This window comes from Phycodurus eques, chromosome 3 (genome assembly GCF_024500275.1).
Source record: "Phycodurus eques isolate BA_2022a chromosome 3, UOR_Pequ_1.1, whole genome shotgun sequence".
NCBI classification, from domain to species: domain Eukaryota; kingdom Metazoa; phylum Chordata; class Actinopteri; order Syngnathiformes; family Syngnathidae; genus Phycodurus; species Phycodurus eques.
The window spans coordinates 34063138-34083726 of NC_084527.1; the positions used below are offsets into that span (position 1 = coordinate 34063138).

The 20589-nt window shown below is 45.1% G+C and overlaps 1 protein-coding gene across 4 annotated transcripts in view; it reads left to right on the plus strand.

The window, feature by feature from the left end:
- Positions 1-20589, plus strand: part of pias2 (protein inhibitor of activated STAT, 2) — a 64481-nt gene that overhangs the window by 16966 nt on the left and 26926 nt on the right. For all 4 annotated transcript variants that reach the window (XM_061673220.1, XM_061673219.1, XM_061673222.1 and 1 more), the window contains exon 5: positions 9531-9621. In XM_061673220.1, coding sequence (XP_061529204.1) covers positions 9531-9621 — 91 coding nt within the window. The remainder of the gene's footprint in view (positions 1-9530; positions 9622-20589) is intronic.

A 20589-nucleotide genomic window follows, 5' to 3' on the forward strand; every position in this document is an offset into this window, starting at 1 on the left:
AAGCGGCCGAGGATCTCAGCATCTGGCCCGGCTTTTTTGGGCGATAGCTTTGCAACGAAGCGATCGGCTCAGAGCGTCATTCTGGCTAGGTGCGTCATTCTTTATTCCCCCGCATGATCTAAGGCGTCATTCCTGTCGGTCGCAGGAATATTTTTCTTGCCTTGGCGCTATACATTTCTAGTACCGGAAGCTTTTTTGGTAGATTTGTTTTCATTTTGTCTTCTCTCTTTTCCGCCATTGTTTGCCTTTTCTCGTTGTCTCTTGCACCCCGCCTCCTCCGTCTTCCTCTTCTTCTTCCTCTGAGGGAGGGACATTCACCTCAAGGCATTGTTGCCCTATATAGTGTGCCATTCCTCTTTGCAGTTATCCAGAGGCGTGACGATCACACACAAACTGCACAAGACCCTCCCCCACCCATCCCCGTTAAAAAATGCCATTGACGTCTTTAGACCACATTGGCAGGGAATAGATGGATTCTGAATTATGTCTTTGGACGGCATTGGCAGGGAATGTGTTCATTGTCCTTGTGAGTCAAGATAAACATCCTGCCGGTCTGTCCACACCAAGGAATAATGGGGATAGTGTAGAGTGAAATTAGCGAAGCAGACTAGGCCAGTCTTTTGTGTTCTTTGAGAGTTTCTATCCGTTACAAACGTTGTCATGAGGCACTAAAGTCTAGTATTATGTGGACACAGCTAACCATGGAGTTAAAGAAATTTAGTTTTTCTCATCTTTGAGCTCAGTGAGTGTGAGAAGTGTGCTGTCAGTCTGTGTGTGGAGCGAAAGGGGCCAGACACTCAGACAGCACAGACATAAAGGAGCAGCGCGACAGAATCTCTGTGCAACAAAAAAGTTAATACATCACTTACATATTGACTGTCTAGTTAATCCCTGTAATGAATGTTTCAGTGGTATGTGGTTGTTGAGAACACTGTAATATTTGCAATGTGGTATTTGTGTTGTGGGGGGTGAAACGTCTGATCCGGCTCGGTTGACAAACAGACTTTCAAATTTGCAGAAATACAGTCACTAGTGGCGCTAATGTGATGGTAACACTGGTGGCGTTCATGCACCGTTCTTCATATATTATATAACATTCAAGTCCAGTAAAGATTGTAATTAGTTCATCTGGAGTTGCAGTAGCTTTCCACTACCTGTGGGTGTCGCTAGTGCTCCATCCATTGTCCCAGACAGAAGGAACAAATGTCACTGTTGCTTAATGAAGAGCCACTATGGCGGGTTCCTCACCTTCTTGGTCATCAAGCCAGTGTCCCAAAAAAGAGAAGTCTTTCTTGGTGAGACTGTTCAGGCCGGCTGGGGGTGAAAGTTAATTAAGTTATTGTCCGAGTGAGAAATCAGATGTCTGTGTCTCAGCATTGATGAGCTGCTTGGGACTGGATGGTAATTCATTTAGTATCCGTGTGCAAAGTTAAACCTCCCGTGCTTCTTCTTTGACAAACAGACAAGGCTTTCCTTAGATGTCTTGTGTACGCAGGCTGGCTCAGCGGGGCAGCTGAGGCAGGTATGTGAAACAGCGCGAAACTGGGGGTGCTGGTTGACATCTTTACTTCCGTTACATATCGCCCCATTCGTCGGCTTGATCCGATGGCAGATATAGGTGACGTCTCGTTGGAAGATGGCACAGGTTGGCAGGAACGCACACAACAATGCAGTTACCAAAGTACAACATTAGTGCATATCACCCCCCTGATGGCTATAACAGTTGTTTATGACAACTTCTTAATTAAGTCGTGCATATAGGTGTCGGTGTCAGGATTGACGTGTGGGGATAGAGGTGTGTATGTGTGTATGTTGGGATGGCAGTGAGACCAGTAATTCGGGGAAGGGGAGAAGCTAAAACTAAAGCTAAACATTAACTTGGTGTAGAGTTCTCAGTGAAAGTTAAACAAACAAAAAAAAAAACACAAGGAGAGACTCAGCGTGGCTCGACGGAGGGGAAGGAAAGAGAAAGAAGAGGTAGCTAGCTTCAACTTAGCACACAGGGGGCACAGCAGTCAGGTGTCGAACCGGACTCATCAATCAAGGAGAGGGAAGGTGCCAAGTAAAGGTTCTAATCTTGAGGACAGCTGAATCCTAGTCTAGATTCAAAAGGGGGTAGAGATGTCTGCGGGGCAATTTAGGTCAAGGGGGTTCGGGTTCAGTCATTCTTTTCCTCCGGAAGATTTTGAGTCGCGCATTTGAGCACTGGTTCAGAAGACCCTGCAAGTTCTGAGTCCTTCGATAGAGCAGGTCGGCGATGCCGAAAGTCATGCAGTCACCGAGACCAAGGCTATTAAGATGTTATCTGCTGCGGACCAGGAGTGCATGAGCGGGAGCTCGGGTTTTCTGGTCTCCATGCTCGTGGCGCGTAGGGTGCTGTCAATGTGGTTGAGGTCAATCGCCTGAGTTCCTTCAAATGGAATCTGTTTAAGCGTCTCAGGATCAGCCTCCAATTTGGACTGTTCGAAAAAGTTAGAAATCTCGATTTCGCTCTCATAATTGTTGGCTGGCAGATGTTTGAGGGCGATGTCATCAATATCTTTCGGGACGTTGAGCCACATTGTTTGATTTGGCAGGGCGAGTCTTGTCGTGGTGGTCATAACTCAAGAGTTGCGCTTCAGGCTGGTGTGTTGACCAGCCCTTTGGTCCCAACAATTTCTGCGTGAGTAGTAGTAACCTGGTCGTGAGCTGGAGCTTCTGCTCTACACCACGACCCATCCTTCATGGGGTTCAGGCCACAAATCCCATCCACTACATCTCGGATGAAGGGCTTACTGGGACACAGGTAATCGTTGTCTCTTGTGAGGCTGCACGTGCAAATTTGGCGCCAGATACAGCTCAAGATTACTATCATGATAGGCGACTACTGCGGGAGTACTGACTCTGACGTGTCGCCCTGCCCGATGCCAACATTAATTACGTCTTTTAGGTGATGTTGCGGGAGTCGATAATTGGGAGAGTAACAAGGAAGGCTATTTCTCGGAACTCAGGGTTGACAAAAAAGACAGTGGAACTCCAGAGAGAAAAAGCCAAGTGGGCTAATGGGGCTTGCTAGAGCTTTAGAAAGGATGCTTTCGACTAAGCCCAGGGGTACCAAGCATGGAGGAAGGCTGAAAGAACGCATGGGGATCGGTTACTGATTGTTTATAGCGCGCGACCAGTCGAATAGGGAAGTTAACAGTCGACGGTTTTACTATAACTTCGTCTTCGCTCAAAACTTTGCAAGCGTCTGGGACGGTTTGTCCCAACCTAAGGTTTAATGGTTGAAAAACACGGTTAGCGGAGTCGCTATTACCATTCGACCACAAATCATTGTTAATTGTTTCAACTTCAATGGCCAGTCAGACAAGTACATCCGCGCCTACATAACTTTTATGCGGCAAATTGGGGACTACTAGGAAGCAGTGAATTAACGAGCCATGGTTCCATTGCAGGTTCAGGGCACACAAGCCGACTGCAGTGACGGCAGACGACGGCACGGTATTAACGGGAAAACAAAACGTTTTCAGCGTTAATTGAAGGTCAGGATGCTTAAGTCATAGGGTGCCAAACAGTGCCTGAGAAATTGCCGATTTGTCCGCCCACAAGGCCATGATGACGTCGTCTGTCGGGCAGTCATGCAAATTAATCTCAACAGCAACGTTGGAGCAGTTGCGCTCTTCCTGCGGTGGTTATGGCGAGGTGAGGTCGTCGTGGAGTCGATAGGGTTCACAGAGGCACTTTGCAGGTCATTAGGGGAACAATGGACATCAACAACGTTATCTGGTTGACCTATCCTGTTCTCTGTTGCTCTGTTCGGCTCAATCAGCGTAGTCATAATGATGGGTCCCACTTTTTGTGTTTGGACAGGTTGCGGAGCACCTAAAGTAATTCTTCTGGTACGGCACTAAATTCCCTTTGGAAGCCCTTTTCCCGGTTGTCACTAGTCGTTTTATGATCTCGGTTGGACGAGTCAGATTTAGGCTGGTCGTTGCGTGCACCCTGTTTCGACGTAGAAGTTTGGCGCGAATTAGAGTTGCGGTCATTTCATGATTTTGATTTATCATTGCATTGGCCTTGTTGGTTACGAGGACCATTGTTGTACGTGGGCCGAGATTGGTTGTTTGGGTTAAACGACTGCTTTTGATTGTCTGGTTTAATATCGCCAGAACGTTGTGTGTCAGTCACCCGCGTGTTGCACGTAGCTCCCACCAAGTGGATTTAGTGGAAAACGAAGTTCCCAGACAGGACGGCTGGAGCCCGTATGTCGCTGCTCGCAAGAGGTCCGGAGCGGATGTGTGCTGCCCGCTTCCTTCCCAATGGAGTTTGCTCAGGCACCCAAAAGGGTAGCTCGGAGCGCTGGCAGGATACCCTGCGGCGGGGAAGGGTCTGATGGGTCCTCACCACCTTGTGGTGCGAGATGGAGTTTACTGGTTGAGCCAGTCTTCGGCAAGTTGGTCGAACGAGAGCCAGCACTCAACAAAGGGGGCTCCGGCCTTTAAGCCGGCCAAAAAAAGGGGTGGTCCCCCCCTCCGGGACCAAAAGGGGAGATGGACCGCCTCTTAATATTACTTTTCCATCCTAGGATTATTTTGTGGTTTAAAATCAGTGGGATAAAATATTAATTATTGGATATAAAATAATAAGACCATTTTCTAGGTTTGCATTGTCCTACGCACATCCTCTTTAATCCCTGCAATGAATGTTTCAATGGTATGAGGTTGTTGAGAACACTTTAATATTTGCAATGTGGCATTTGTGTTGTGGGGGGTGAAACGTCTCATCCGGCTGAGTTGACAAACAGATTTGAACCAGACATTCAAATTTGCAGAAATACAGTCACTAGTGGCGCTATTGTGATGGTAACACTGGTGGCATTCATGCAAAGTTTTTATAGTATTATATAACATTCAAGTCCAGTGAATAATGTAATTAGTTAATCCAGGGTTGCAGTAGTTTCCACTACCTGTGGGTGTCGCTAGTGCTCCATCCATTGTCCCAGACACAAGGAACAAATGTCACTGTTCAAAGATAATTTACTTCGCCTCCGAGTGAGAAACCAGTGGTCCGTGTCTCAGCTTTGATGAGCTACTTGGGACTGGCTGGTAATTCATTTAGCGTCCGTGTGCGAAGTTAAACCTCCCGTGCTTCTTCTTTAATAAACAGACAAGGCTTTCCTTTGTTGTCTTGTGTACGCAGACTGGCTCAGCGGGCCAACCGAGGCAGAGGAACAGCATGAGACTTGGGGTGCTTGGTGTCATCTTTACTGGCGTGTTCGTTAAATGAACCTTTGAATTGAATTACTGGTTGACGTTTGGAAGCAGTCACAATTAACCAAATGTTTACGAGGGATGGCCCAATGTGATCTTTGAGGTCGTAAATCGGCCCAATGTCTAGTGTAAAACGAGTATCTGATCGGATCGGAATGAATCTAAAACCTCAAATTTTACCTCTCTTCAGCAAGCAGTCCATTCCATTATCTGCTCAAGCACTTTTATTCATCAGTGCCTGGATGGCATCCAGATCCCACCTGATCACAACAGGTTGCTAAGGTGCTAACAAGGAAGGACAAGCAAAGAGTTGGTGAAAGTTGCTTGCTTAAAGTCATTGATTGACACTCCAGTTTTAAGTTCACTGTAAAACTAAACTCACCTTACGAAAGAATTAAACCAACACTGCAAAAACGTCTGTCTCGGAATAAGCAAGATTTCCTCAGATTTTGACCATTTTTCATATTTTGAGCAAAAAAGATCTACCAATGGAAAAGGCAAAATTTGCCTTGCTAGAATTCTTAAAATGCTTATATTCTATAAGCTTATAAATCTAACACCTTTAACACAGTAACTGCTGTAGCTGTTCTCAAGACATTCGTAACTAAAAAGTCAGTTTAGAATAAGAATAAGTTTTATTCAAAAACTATTCTTAAAACAAGCAATTTAAACTTCAAATCAGGGCCCACGAAGCATTCCTCCACACAAAAAAAAAATAATCATACCAAAAAAATGTTTTTTTAATTAAGTAAAGTTTTTCCATTTTATTTGATTCGATAAATCCAAAGCACAATTCTCAGTGTTTTTAACATGTCGAATCATCCATCCAACCATCCATTTTCTGAGCCGCATCTCCTCACTAGGGTCGCGGGCGCGATGAAGCCTATCTCAGCTATCTTCAGGCGAGAGGCGGGGTACACCCTAAACTGCTCGCCAGCCAATCGCAGGGCACATATAAACGAACAACCGTTCACACCTATGGGCAATTTAGAGTCTTCAATCAACCTACCACGCATGTTTTTGGGATGTCGGAGGAAACCAGAGTTCCCGGAGAAAACCCACGCAGGCACAGGGAGAGCATGCAAACTCGACACAGGTGGGGCAGGGATTTGAACCCCGATCTTCGGAACCGTGAGGCTGATGTACTAACCAGTCGCTCACCGTGCCGCCCCATGTTGAATCAATCAACCACCGTGCCGCCCGTGTCGAATCAATGCAATGCAGTCATATGCACAAACTTTAAGCGTTTTGTATTTATTTATTAATTTTTTACTTAACGCTAAACTTTTATTAACCTTATGCGGTCACTCATTTAAAGGTAAAGACTGTGCTTGTGTGTAGCATCTCCAGATCTGGGAGATTAACTCATTCCCTGCCAATGCCGTCCAAAGACGTCATTCAGAATCCATCTATTCCCCGCCAGTGCCGTCTAAAGACGTCAATAGTGTTTTTTAACACTGATGGGTGGGGGAGGGTCTTGTGCAGTTTATGTGATCGTCAAGCCTCTGGATAACTGCAATGACGATTGGCACCCTTAGAGGGCAACAATGCCTTGAGGTGAAGGTCCCTCCCTCAAAGGAAGCAGAGGAAAAAGAACGAGGAGGCGGGGTGCAAGAGACCGAAAAAGGCAAACATATTGGCGAAAAAGAGAGAAGACAAAATAAAAAAATCTAACAAAAAGGGTTTCAGTCCTTGAAATTTCTTGCGCCAAGGCAAGAAAAATATTCCTGCGACCGACAGGAATGACGTCTTAGATCAGGCGGGAGAATAAAGGATGACGCTCTGAGCCCGAACGACGCTCCGAGCCGATCGCATCCTCGGCCACTTGCCAGCTGATGGTCTGCCCACCAGGATTTGAGTAAATGGGATCCGGAATCGTCAGACGAGTGAACTCCTTCTGGATCGCCAGCCGAGCTTCATCCCTCCGGATGATATGTAGACGAAGGTAACTTGTTTGCAGCTCGCAAACACGCTCCTTCAATCCTTGTAACATAAAAACACAATTTAGTCCCACTAGTTGCCTGTTGCCAGTACTGAATTAAATGTTCTATTTCGTCCATCTTGCAGGAATTCAACACCCTCGAGTCGAAGGTCTTTTACGATCGTGACGAAGAAAAGTAATGTTTTTTTTTACCTTTGCAAAACACGTCAATCAATAAAAAGTATTCTCCAGTAATGTATTTTTTAAACATACAGGTTATGCATCCAGCAAACATTCGACCCCCATTCCAGGACGCAGTGCAGACAAAAAAAGGTAATTGAAAGCTTTTTTTTCCCTCCACATCCCACGACAGCAATTTCCACAATGTATTTTTTAGTAATCGTGATGTTTCTAAACTGCACAGGTTGTGGTTCGACCAGATGTTAGGGACTGGTTCCAAGGACAATGACAACCACACAAGAGCCCATTCACCGCCACCAAAGAATAAAATCCAGATGTGGATAAAACTTTGCTAGATTTTATGCGCAAGGTAATAAATAGGAAAATTTGGAGGACGTGTGGGAGCCCCATTTTGTTCATGCATTTTTGTTTAATGTAACTTCTGTACAGTTATACTTGTAAATACATTATTTTTCCGTCAAAAGTACTTTGTCAGTGTTTTTTTTGTCTTCAGATGTTTGAGATTTTCACGAAAGAAAAAAATATTGGTGTCAAAGTCATTGTTCTGCTTGATCTGTCTGCTTTCACAAAAAGGCTGTTTTCTCAGTTTTTTTCCTCCAGAAACAGATTTGGCTGGAAGTAGCCTATATTTGACTGCTGATTACTAAAGAACGGTGTAAGATAGAGACAATTTTCTTTTTTTCTGATGAAAGAAGAGAGTCTGATCTTTCTTTTGGTGGTTTTGGTGTCTACATAGTCATAGTACACAATATTCTGCGGGGCTTGAAAAAAGGAGTGAAATTGCTCGAGAATGCCTGGCAGTAACTGGTAAGGGGGTTCCCTCCCTTACCAGTTAAAAGTTGGTAAAATCTTTATATTTGCGCCGTACTATATGACAGGGGCGGGCATCAAATTTTGATGCCAGCCCCGCCCGGGCTGTACGTTTCATCTATGTCTACCAAAATTGGGAGGCATGTATAACAGGCCAAGAACTACAAAAAAGTCTCACGGAGCCGAACCCTTTTTATTTACTTTCACATTTTACGGCATTTTTCGCCTTTTGCAAAAGTCATATTTTAATGAACTCCTCCGATACATTTCTGTGATTGACTTCAAACTTTGGGTGTGTCATCGAAAGATGATGAAGATGAAAAGTTATTAAAAGCTTTTTAATTCGTCTAATGCTGTTTGACAGATTTTGATGTTTCATCGTGACAACAAGAATTTGTTTTCAACTTCACAACAAATGCCCATATCTTTTCAAAATGTCACACACTTGAGTTCCGGTTTGAAGACATCTGCAAACAATGATTCATTTGTAATCATAGTGCCTCCGACTGGCGCACTTGGCGCGCACATCAAAACTTTGTTAGTTATTTCTGCATGTACACTGCCTTGGAAAAGTATTCATCCCGCTTCAACTGCTCATATTTTGTGACCTTATAATCACCGACTTGAACTTATTTTGTTGCCATTTTATGTGACACACCAACACAAAGTAGCACATAATTGTGAAGTGGAATGAAAAGTATATACAGTTTTCTCTGTTTTACGTGAATATAAATCTGAAGTGTGCTCTGCATCTGTATTCAATGGATATGAAATGTGCCTCGACCCCAATGTGCCAGTACACCAACGTAGCCAGGGGTGCGAGGGCTTTTCATCGCTGCTCTCAGCTCTAGTTATTATTTACATTTTACGTTTACAGAGTAATTATTGTATGATCATTTTCTGCGATAGAAACGCAAAATATTGTTTAGTGAGCTTTTTATAACTGCGCTCCGCCCATTGTTCGGTGAAATGCCTCATTTCCATGCAGTCATTTCCACCTGGTCCTTTACGGTGCGCCACCAAATGGGCCAGGATGAGAAATGAATTGGGCATTCACTAAATAAAAAAAATACAGAAAAATACAGCAAGCGTTTAGAGGAGCTGACAGGCGTAATCAGCATTGTGCCATCTCCTCTAGTAGTGGTTTGGGTGAAAATGACTGATGGATTGCAGGTTTAAGTCATCATATACACAGTGCTTTTTCCTGTATAATGTTAATATGCAGACCACACGTTATCATCCATAATTTTCTTTTATAAATGTTTATGGTTTGGTTTGCGCCCCCCAAACCTTTGTCGTTCAACTTTAATAACAATAATGTTCGTACTTTGTCTTGTTTTTTTTGTCAGGTTTTGCTTGTCAGAGACAAGTTGCCCACAAGAAGACAACTACCCAAACGGTGTCTGCATAAAGGTCAATGGAAAACTTTTTCCTTTACCAGTAAGTTACTGTTTTGCTCTGAAAGACTGAGTCAATATCGAACTTTAATATGTACTTTCTTTCATTTTCTTTGGCTACGTATTTATTATGTTTACTTGTAATGTCTTTCCGGCTGTTTTTGTAACATATTTCCTGTTTATATTTCCTTTTAACGAGCAAATCTTTCAGCCCAACTGCTTTACATGTTGTTTCTGTGATTACAACATTTGGAGTCATGTGGGACCACTAATGCAGCCCTATGGGGGGCACAAGCCAGTGCAAACTGTAGGCCGGTCCCAAGCCCGGATAAATGCAGAGGGTTGCGTTAGGAAGGGAACCCGGTTTAAAACTTTGCCAAACAAACATAAGCGTTCATCTAAAGAATTCCAAACCAGAACGGTTGTGGCCCGGGTTAACAATGTCCGCCCCCGGCGCTGTTAACCTGCAGGGCGCCGGTGGAAATTCAGCTACTGTGGGTCGAAGACGAAGGAGTGGTGGAAAGCGGGTTCTTAGGCAGAAGGAGAAGAGGAAAGCACGGAGCCTAGAATTAAATGTGGGGACTTTGAATGTTGGGACTATGACAGGAAAATCTCGGGAGTTGGTTGACATGATGATTAGGAGAAAGGTTGATATATTGTGTGTCCAGCAGACCAGGTGGGAAGGCAGTTCGGCTAGAGGTTTCGGGGCAGGGTTTAAATTATTTTACCATGGTGTAGATGGGAAGAGAAATGGAGTCAGGGTTATTTTAAAAAAAGAGTTGGCTAAGAATTTCTTGGAGTTGAAAAAAGTATCAGATGGAGTGATGAGGCTGAAACGTGAAATTGAGGGTGTTATGTATAGTGTGATTAGCGGTTATGCCCCACAGGTAGGAAGTTCTGGAAGGAGCGAGACGAAGTAGTTCTGAGCATCCCAGAGAGAGAGAGAGAGAGAGAGAGAGAGAGAGTTGATTGATGCAGATTGTAATAGACATGGTGGAAGAAACAGGGGTGATGAAGAAGTGATGGGTAGGTACGGCATCCAGGAAAGGAACTTGGAGGGACAAATGGTGGTAGACTTTGCAAAAAGGATGGAAATGGCTGGAGTGAACACTTTTTTCCAGAAGAGGCAGGAACATAGGGTGACCCTCAAGAGCGGAGATAGAAGCATGCAGGTGGATTACATTTTGTGCAGACGATGTAATCTGAAGGAGGTTACGGACTGTAAGGTAGTGGTCAGGAGAGTGTGGCTAGACAGCATAGGATGGTGGTGTGTAAGATGACTTTGGTGGTGGGGAGGAAGATTAGGAAGACAAAGGCAGACCTGTGGGTCGAAGACGAAGATGTGGTGGAAGGTGAGACAGGACGAGTGTCGTGCAGCTTTTTTCGGGAAGAGCTGAGACAGGCTCTCGGTGGACAGGAGGAGCTTCCAGAAGACTGGACTACTGCAGTCAAGGTGATCAGAGAAACAGGCAGGAGAGTACTTGGTGTATCTTCTGGCAGGAAAGGAGAGAAGGAGACTTGGTGGTGGAACCTCAAAGTCCAAGAAATTATACAAGGAAAGACAGTAGGACACAGGACCGAGGAGAGGAGACAGGAATACTTTGAGATGCGACGTAGGGCAAAGGTAGAGGTGGCAAAGAGCAAACTAGAGGCATATGATGACATGCACGCGAGGTTGGACATGAGGAGAAAAGGATCTAAAGAGGTTGGCCAGACAGAGGGATAGAGATGGGAAGGATGTGCAGCAGGTTAGGGTGATTATGGATATAGATGGAAATATGTTGACTGGTGCCAGCAGTGTGCTAGCGAGATGGAAAGAATACTTTGAGGAGTTGATGAATGAGGAAAATGAGAGAGAAGGGAGAGTAGAAGAGGCAAGTATGGTGGACCAGGAAGTGGCATTGATTAGTAAGGGGGACGTTAGAAAGGGATTAAAGAGGATGAAAAATGGAAAGGCAGTTGGTCCTAATGACATTCCTGTGGAGGTATGGAAGCATCTAGGAGAGGTGGCTGTGCAGTTTTTGACCAGCTTGTTCAATAGAATTCTAATGCGTGAGAAGATACCTGAGGAATGGAGGAAAAGTGTGCTGGTGCCCATTTTTAAGGACAAGGGTGATGTGCAGAGCTGTGGGAACTATCGAGGAATAAAATTGATGAGCCACACGAAGTTATGGGAAAAAGTAGTGGAGGGTAAACTTAGGAGAGAAATTAGTATTTGTGAGCAACAGTATGGTTTCATGCCTAGAATGAGTCCCACAGATGCATTATTTGCCTTGAGGATGTTGATGGAAAAGTACAGAGAAGGTCAGAATGAGCTACATTGTGTCTTTGTGGATCTAGAGAAAGCGTATGACAGAGTACCCAGAGAGGAACTGTGGGACTGCACGCGGAAGTCTGGAGTGACAGAATAGTACAGGACATGTAAGAGAGCAGCAGAACAGTGGTGAGGTGTGCTGTAGGTGTGACAGAGGAGTTTAAGGTGGAGGTGAGACTGCATCCTGATGCCCTGATCCCCTTCCTGTTTGCAGTGGTGATAGATAGGCTGACAGATGAGGTTAGACTGGAATCCCCGTGGACCATGATGTTTGCAGATGACATTGTGATCTGCAGTGAAAGCAGGGAGCAGCTGGAGGAACAGTTAGAAAGATGGAGGCATGTACTGGAAAGAAGAGGAATGAAGATTAGCCGAAGTAAAACAGAATATATGTACATGAATGAGAGGGGTGGTGGGGGAAGAGTGAGGCTACAGGGAGAAGAGATCGCAAGGGTGGAGGACTTTAAATACTTGGGGTCAACCGTCCAGCGCAATGGTGAGTGTGGTAGGGAAGTAAAGAAACAAGTCCAAGCAGGTTTGAACGGGTGGAGGAAGGTGTCAGGTGTGTTATGTGACAGAAGAGTCTCTGCTAGGATGAAAGGCAAAGTTTATAAAACAGTGGTGAGGCCAGCCATGATGTACGGATTAGAGACATTGGCACTGAAGAGACAACAGGAAGCAGAGCTGGAGGTGGCGGAAATGAAGATGTTGAGGTTTGCTCGAGGAGTGACCACCCTGGATAAAATTAGAAATGAGCTCATCAGAGGGACAGCTAAGGTTAGATGTTTTGGAGACAAAGTTAGAGAGAGCAGACTTTGATGGTTTGGACAGGTCCAGAGGAGAGAGAGTGAGGATATTGGTAGAACGGTGATGAGGATGGAGCTGCCAGGCAAGAGGAAGACCAAAGAGAAGGTCGATGGATGTCGTGAGGGAAGACATGAGGCCAGTTGGTGTTAGAGAGGAGGATGCAGGAGATAGTCTGACATGGAAAAGGATGGCACGCTGTGGCGACCCCTATCGGGAAAAGAAGGAGTCATGTGGGACCACTCACCAAGATGGTGCCACCCTCGAAGATATTCTGACATCAATCATTTGATTTAATTCATTCATCCATTTTCACTGGATACCACTCATCCTGTTCAGGATCATAGGAAGTTGGCGCTTATCCAAGTCAACTTCAGGGGAAAGGTAGACTACACCGTGGATTGGTGCCGAGTCAATCACAAGGCACATCGACTACCATTAACACTCAAATTAACACAGTCACTGGTGAGAACTCAGTCAAGCGAATGTACCACTAAACCATCAATGACTAATTTAATTTCAGATAATTGTAAAGCTACACGAAATCAGTTTTTCCCAACATTTACTGAGCCAAGGCACATATTTTCCATGAGAAACATTTCAAGACACATCACTGAACAAAAACACAGGTTAATAATTATTGCACTTTCTTCAATCTAAAGGAATAAATTGTTGTGCCTGTCACTACATTGCTGGCATAGATGATTAAATACACGTTATTTGTAGTAAATAAACCATTTTTAGATCAATTAAAGCGGAAGTAAAGTCAGGAGGTTAAAATCTTCCTTATACTTAATTCTACTATCTAAAAAATATTTTTCAAACAACGGATCGTAAGCCGCCAGTTTTACGTCATTTCGTGTGCAAAAGTCGTGAGTGTGACGTAAAACTCTCCCTACTTTTGGCGAAAGGGACGAAGTGACATCAGAGCTAATGGAGCTACAAGCCAGCCGGTTCCCTTACTTTAGTGCAAACTTAGTTTGTTGAAAATAGATCGGTAGGAACTGTAACTATGTAAGGCTCAGCATAAAAGGTAGGTGTGCAGATTCATTTTCGCCTATTAAACCTCCTCGGAAAAGTAGTCATCCAGCTCTTGTGAGTCTACTGGGCACTCGGGTAGCTAGCTGCTACCTGCTAACGCCGTTGAGCTAGCGTCGTATTCTGCCATTTAATCAATGACCGCGTACTAAATTTTGTGTGTTAAATTAGCGATTAAACATGATTTGGGGATGGTGTTGGGGTGATGATGGTGGCAACAGTATATGATTGTAATATAAACTGCAGTCAGGACAGCATTCAAAGAGTCGAGGTCGGCTGCATTCAAAGAGTCAAGGGTTCCTATGGCAGTAGCGTTGTTCGTGCCACAAGCCTTGATGAGGTGCGGAGGCCAACTTCAAAATAAAAGCCTAGTTAGTCTCAGGGCATTGAGTTGATCGCAACTGGACTGTTCTGTTTATCCAGTTGTTCAATTCAATTCCCTGAGAATGAAATGACCTGTACGAATGAGAATATTCACAGGCAAAAGCCAAACAAAGCATTGATGTCCAATGGGGGGCTTTTATTTTGTTGGCCTCTGTGGTGTACTGGTGATGCCCGGAGTGTAGCCATGGTGCTTTTTTATTTATTTATTTTCGATGTCATGGTGCTTAATGTGAAAAATCTTGTTGCGGCTGGCTTGACTTTGACATTTTGACTGGAGGCAGAGGTTACATGATGGTTTCAAATCAAATTTGCAAGAATAATGTCCAAACCATCATGTAATCAACCTGCTAGTTATCGCAGCATACAGGGCCCAATAGTCACATGACGTCCGCGAGGGCATCTGTGACGTTTATTTCAGTCCACAGCAGAAGGTGATATTACCCAACATGGATGCCTTCTGGAATAGGTGAAAATTAATGACTTTATCTTTTTAGTTCTTATTCCACAAACACAGTATTTATCAGAATACTATGTTGAGACTTGTGGGGGCATATACCGTAATTTCCCGTGTAGAGTGTATGCTCAAAACATTACAAATTATCTGTATTTTTATTCTGGTAGGTTTGTATTTTTAGTCTGGTAAATATTTCAAAGAATTGTCTACTACACAATAATAATAATAATCTTCTTCTTTTCCTTTCGGCTTGTCCCTTTAGGGGTCGCCACAGCGCGTCATCCTTTTCCATGTAAGCCTATCTCCTGCATGCTCCTCTCGAACATCAACTGCCCTCATGTCTTCCCTCACGACATCCATCAACCTTCTCTTTGGTCTTCCTCTAGCTCTCTTGCCTGGCAGCTCCATCCTCATCATCCTTCTACCAATACACTCACTATTTCTCCTCTGGACGTGTCCAAACCATCAAAGTCTGCTCTCTCTAACTTTTGTGTCCAAAACATCGAACCTCGGCTGTCCCTCTGATGAGCTCATTTCTAATTGTATCCAACCTGGTCACTGGTCACTCAACATCTTCATTTCCGCCACCTCCAGATCTGCTTCCTGTTGTCTCTTCAGTGCCACTGTCTCTAATCCGTCCATCATGGCTGGCCTCACCACTGTTTTCTAAACTTTGCCCTTCATCCTAGCAGAGACTCTTCTGTCACATAACACACCTGACACCTTCCTCTACCCTTTCCAACCTGCTTGGACCCGTTTCTTCACTTCCTGACCACATTCAACCATGGACTTTTGACCCCAAGTATTCAAAGTCCTCCTCCCCTTGCTATCTCTTCTCCCTGCAGCCTCACTCTTCCCCACCACCCCTCTCATTCATGCGCATATATTCTGTCTTACTTCGGCTAATCTTCATTCCTCTGCTTTCCAGTGCATGCCTCCATCTTTCTAACTGTTCCTCCACTTCCTCCCTGCTTTCACTGCAGATCACAATGTCATCTGCAAACATCATGGTCCACGAGGATTCCAGTCAAACCTCATCTGTCAGCCTATCTATCACCACTGCAAACAGGAAGGGGATCAGGGCTGATCCCTGATACTTCTCTGCCACTCCAGACTTTTGCATGCAGTACCACAGTTCCTCTCTGGGTACTCTGTCATAGGCTTTCTCTAGATCTACAAAGACACAATGTAGCTCCTTCTGACCTTCTCTGTACTTTTCCATCAACATCCTCAAGGCAAATAATGCATCAGTGGTACTTTTTCTAGGCATGAAACCATACTGTTGCTCCCAAATACTCACTTCTGTCCTGAGTCGAGCCTCCACTACTCTTTCCCACAACTTCATTGTGTGGCTCATCAACTTTATTCCTCTATAGTTCCCACAGCTCTGCACATCACCCTTGTTCTTAAAAATGGGCACCAGCACACTTTTCCTCCATTCATCAGGCATCTTCTCACACGCTAGAATTCTATTGAACAAGCTGGTCAAAAACTGCACAGCCACCTCTCCAAGATGCTTCCATACCTCCACAGGAATGTCATCAGGACCAAGTGCCTTTCCATTTGTCATCCTCTTTAATGCCTTTCTAACTTCCCCCGTACTAATCATTGCCACTTCCTGGTCCACCACACTTGCCTCTTCTACTCTCCCTTCTCTCTAATTTTCCTCATTCATCAACTCCTCAAAATATTCTTTCCATCTATCTAGCACACTACTGGCATCTCTATTCTTAATCACCCTAACCTGCTGCACATCCTTCCCATCTCTATCTGCACATCTCTATCCCTCTGTCTGGCCAACCTGTATAGATGATTTTCTCCTTCTTTAGTGTCCAACCTGGCATACATGTCATCATATGCCTCGTTTGGCCTTTGCCACCTCCACCTTTTGCCCAATGTCACTTCTCAATGTATTCTTTTCACCTCTCCTTGGTCCTCTCGGTGTCCTACTTCTTAGCTAACCTTTTTCCCTGTATGATTTCCTGTACTGTGAGGTTGCACCACCAAGTCTCCTTCTCCCCTTTCCTGCCAGAAGATACACCAAGTACTCTCCTGCCTGCTTCTCTGATCACCTTGGCTGCAGTGGTCCAGTCTTCTGGAAGCTCCTCCTGTCCGCCGAGAGCCTGTCTCACCTTTTCCCGAAAAGCTGCACGACACTCGTCCTGTCTCAGCTTCCACCACATGGTTCTCTGGTCTGTCTTTGTCTTCCTCATCTTCCTCCCCACCACCAAAGTCATTTTACACACCACCATCTTATGCCGTCTAGCCACACTCTCCCCGACCACTACTTTACAGTCAGTAACCTCCTTCAGATTACATCGTCTGCACAAAATGTAATCCACCTGCATGCTTCTATCTCCGCTCTTGTAGGTCACCCTATGTTCCTGCCTCTTCTGGAAAAAAGTGTTCACTACAGCTATTTGCATCCTTTTTGAAAAGTCTACCACCATCTGTCGCTCCAAGTTCCTTTGCTGGATGCCGTACTTACCCATCACTTCTTCATCACCCCTATTTCCTTCACCAACATGTCCATTACAATCTGCACCAATCACGACTCTCTCTCTGTCTGGGATGCTCAGAACTACTTCGTCTCGCTCCTTCCAGAACTTCCTACCTGTGGGGCATAGCCGCTAATCACATTATACATAACACTCTCAATTTCAAGTTTCAGCCTCATCACTCGATCTGATACTCTTTTCACCTCCAAGACATTCTTAGCCAACTCTTCTTTTAAAATAACCCCGACTCCATTTCTCTTCCCATCTACACCATGGTAAAATAATTTAAACCCTGCCCCGAAACTTCTAGCCTAACTGCCTTCCCACCTGGTCTCCTGGATACACAATATATCAACCTTTGTCCTAATCATTATGTCAACCAACTCCCGAGATTTTTCTGTCATAGTCCCAACATTCAAAGTCCCCACATTCAGTTCGAGGCTCTGTGCTTTCCTCTTCTCTTTCTGCGGAATAACCCGCTTTCCACCTCTTCCTCTTCTTCGACCCACAGTAGCTGAATCTCCACCGACGGCCGGCAGGTTGACGGCGCCGGTGGCGGACGTTGTTAACACGGGGCACGAACGATCCGGTATGGAATTCTTTGGATGAACGCTCATATTTGTTTGGCAAAGTTTTAAGCCGGATGCCTTTCCTGACGCAACCCTCTGCATTCATCCGGGCTTGGGACCGGCCTACATTTTGCACTGGCTTGTGCCCCCCATAGGGCTGCATTAATCATATTAATAATAATAATCTGTGTGCATGTGCTGATGTACCATAAATAAGTGTGCCACGGTTGATATAAAAAAGCTTACCGGTCTTACATTGCCACCTGCAGTGAATGTATGAGTCCCCGAAGTCATCCACTCCGTTCCATTTCTTCCAAATCTGCTTTTTAAAAGGGCGATTGCACGATATGTCCATAACCTGCAACTGTGCAGTCAAAGCTGCATTCATCTTGGCCAGCCGGTACCCATCAGCTGACTCAGAAGTCCCACAAGCCAAAAAGGCCCGGCAGGACTCCTTCTTCAGCTTGACGGCATCCCTCACTGCTGGTGTTCACCCATGGGTTCGGAGATTGAAAGTTGGCATGACAGGCACCGACTACCTTATGGCCACAGTTCCAGTCGGCCGCCTCAGCAATGGAGGTGTGAAACATGGTACACTCGGACTCGATGTCCCCCGCCTCACCTGGAACATGAGCAAAGTTCTGTCGGAGGTGGGAGTTGAAACTCCTTCTGAAAGGGGATTCCACCAGACGTTCCCAGCAGACCCTCACAATACGTTTGGGCCTGCCAAATCGGACCGGCATCTTCCCCCACCATCGGAGCCCACTCACCACCAGGTGGGGATCAGTTGACAGCTCCGCCCCTCTCTTCACCCGAATGTCCAAGACATTCCACTTCCCTAGAATCAGCTTCTGTAGTCAGGGATCGGATTACTAAGGTCCCCATTGTAACGGACACGCCAGTAAAGATGACACCCAGCACCCCGAGTCTCATCCTGTTCCGCATACCTGCCTCGGCTGCCCCACTGAGTCAGTCTGCATACACAAGTCATCTAAGGAAAGCCATGTCTGTTTATCAAAGAAGAAGCAAAGGAGGTTTATCTTCGCACACAGACGCTAAATGAATTACCAGCCAGTCCCAAGTAGCTCATCCAAAGCTGAGACACAGACATTTGCTGGTTTCTCACCCTGACCATAAATGAATTAACTTTCACCCCCAGCCAGCCTGAAGAGACTTATTTTTCCCGCGGTTTTCAGTGACATTTGTTCGTTCTGTCTGGGACAATGGATGGGGCTCTCGCGACACACACAGCTAGTGGAAAGCTACAGCCATCCATGATTAACTAATCAAAATTTTCACTGGACTTGAATGTTATATAATATTTTAAGAACTTAGCATGAACGCCACCAGTGTTACCATCGCAATAGCACCACGAGTGATTGTATTTCTGCAATGTCTGATCTCAAATCTGTTTGTCAACTGATGAGATGTTTCACCCCACACAACACAAATGGCACATTGCAAATATTACAGTGTTCTCAACAACCACATAACAGTGAAACATTTGTTACAGGGATTAAAGCGGATGTGCGTATCACAATGCAAAGCTGGAAAATGGTCTCGCTATCTTAAATCCAATAATTCATGTTATTTTATTCCACTGGTTTTAAACCACAAATTATCCTATAATGAAATGTGATTCTAGAGGCGCGGTCTGACTTCCATTTGGTCAAAAGGGGCCAGCCTCGCTCTCTGAAGCAGATAAAAGGCCGAAGCTCCTTTGTCCTGTGCTCTCGCTCTTGTTTGCTTTCTCTCACTCTCTCTCGTTGTTCAACCTGCCAAAGATCTGGTCCAGCCCGGGAGCCCCACTTCTCACCACGAGGTGGTGGAGGATGGGAGACAGCGAACTTTCCTGCCGCTCACTGCCAAGCGTGGACCGCAGGAAGCACCTGCCAACTCCCCGAAGCTACGCTTTTGGGTGTGGGGCAGTTTACAGACGAGGCTCTATTGGGAAGTAATTGCGGTGCGCGTTTTTCCCTGACCGGGTGGCAAGCATTGCCACTGCCAGCGCTCCGGCCATCCTGCACCTGAAGTGCGTCGTCGTCTTCTCTTTCCTTCCTTTTTCTTCAAACCATCCCTCGTGAGCGCTCTTGCCAACCACCTGGAAGGTCGACCCGCCTGCCTGACTTGGTCTCCGCAATCTAAGTCCAACATGCTGTTACTAAATACAAATCAGTGCATATTTGGGTGTAAATTAACGACAACAGGAACCCCCAGCGATATGCATTGTCAATACCCGCTAATTCCACCCTCATATCACAAGTTGCCAAAGTTTGGCTGTCCTTTGTGTTTTCTTTCCTGCATTGTTACCCTGGTAGATTCCCATGTTAGATCTCATTAAATTTTCTCTAGAAATTCACTACCTGTATCATTTGTCCTTGTTTGGTTTCGACAAAAGACCTCTGGTTATCGAGAACTCCTCTAATTCTTGTAGCAACCTTCAGATTACTAGACTGAGAAACGGTTTGTCGTCGCGTTCTCCTGAATTTTATACATCGAAAAAAGGCGATGTGGTCGGTGTGTCTGGGTATAAACGACGGCTTAAATCCAATGCAGTGCCGACTATCTTTCCTCACAAGGAGCCAAAACGGCCGCATGTGACAATTGAAAGCCAAGCAAAAAGACGCGAAAGACAGGAGGCGCTGGCCGCTTACCTTGATCAATTCACTTTTGCAGCAGCAGGTGTTGTAAACAAACCATAGCCACCGGACACTGAGTTAGCAGTGAAAAATAGTAAAATAGGTATGCATGTAACTTTACTCTGTTTTTACTGAATACATTTATAACATCGGGCAAAACTGACAAGTACCATGGGCAGCGGCAGAAATGAAACGGAGCTCTTTACAACAGATACTCTCTTTCTCAGTCGGCATTGAACGTAGTAGCTACAAATAAAAATGACCAACTCGAGTTTCTTCACACTTGTCATCTTCATCCTCATTTCTTCCTC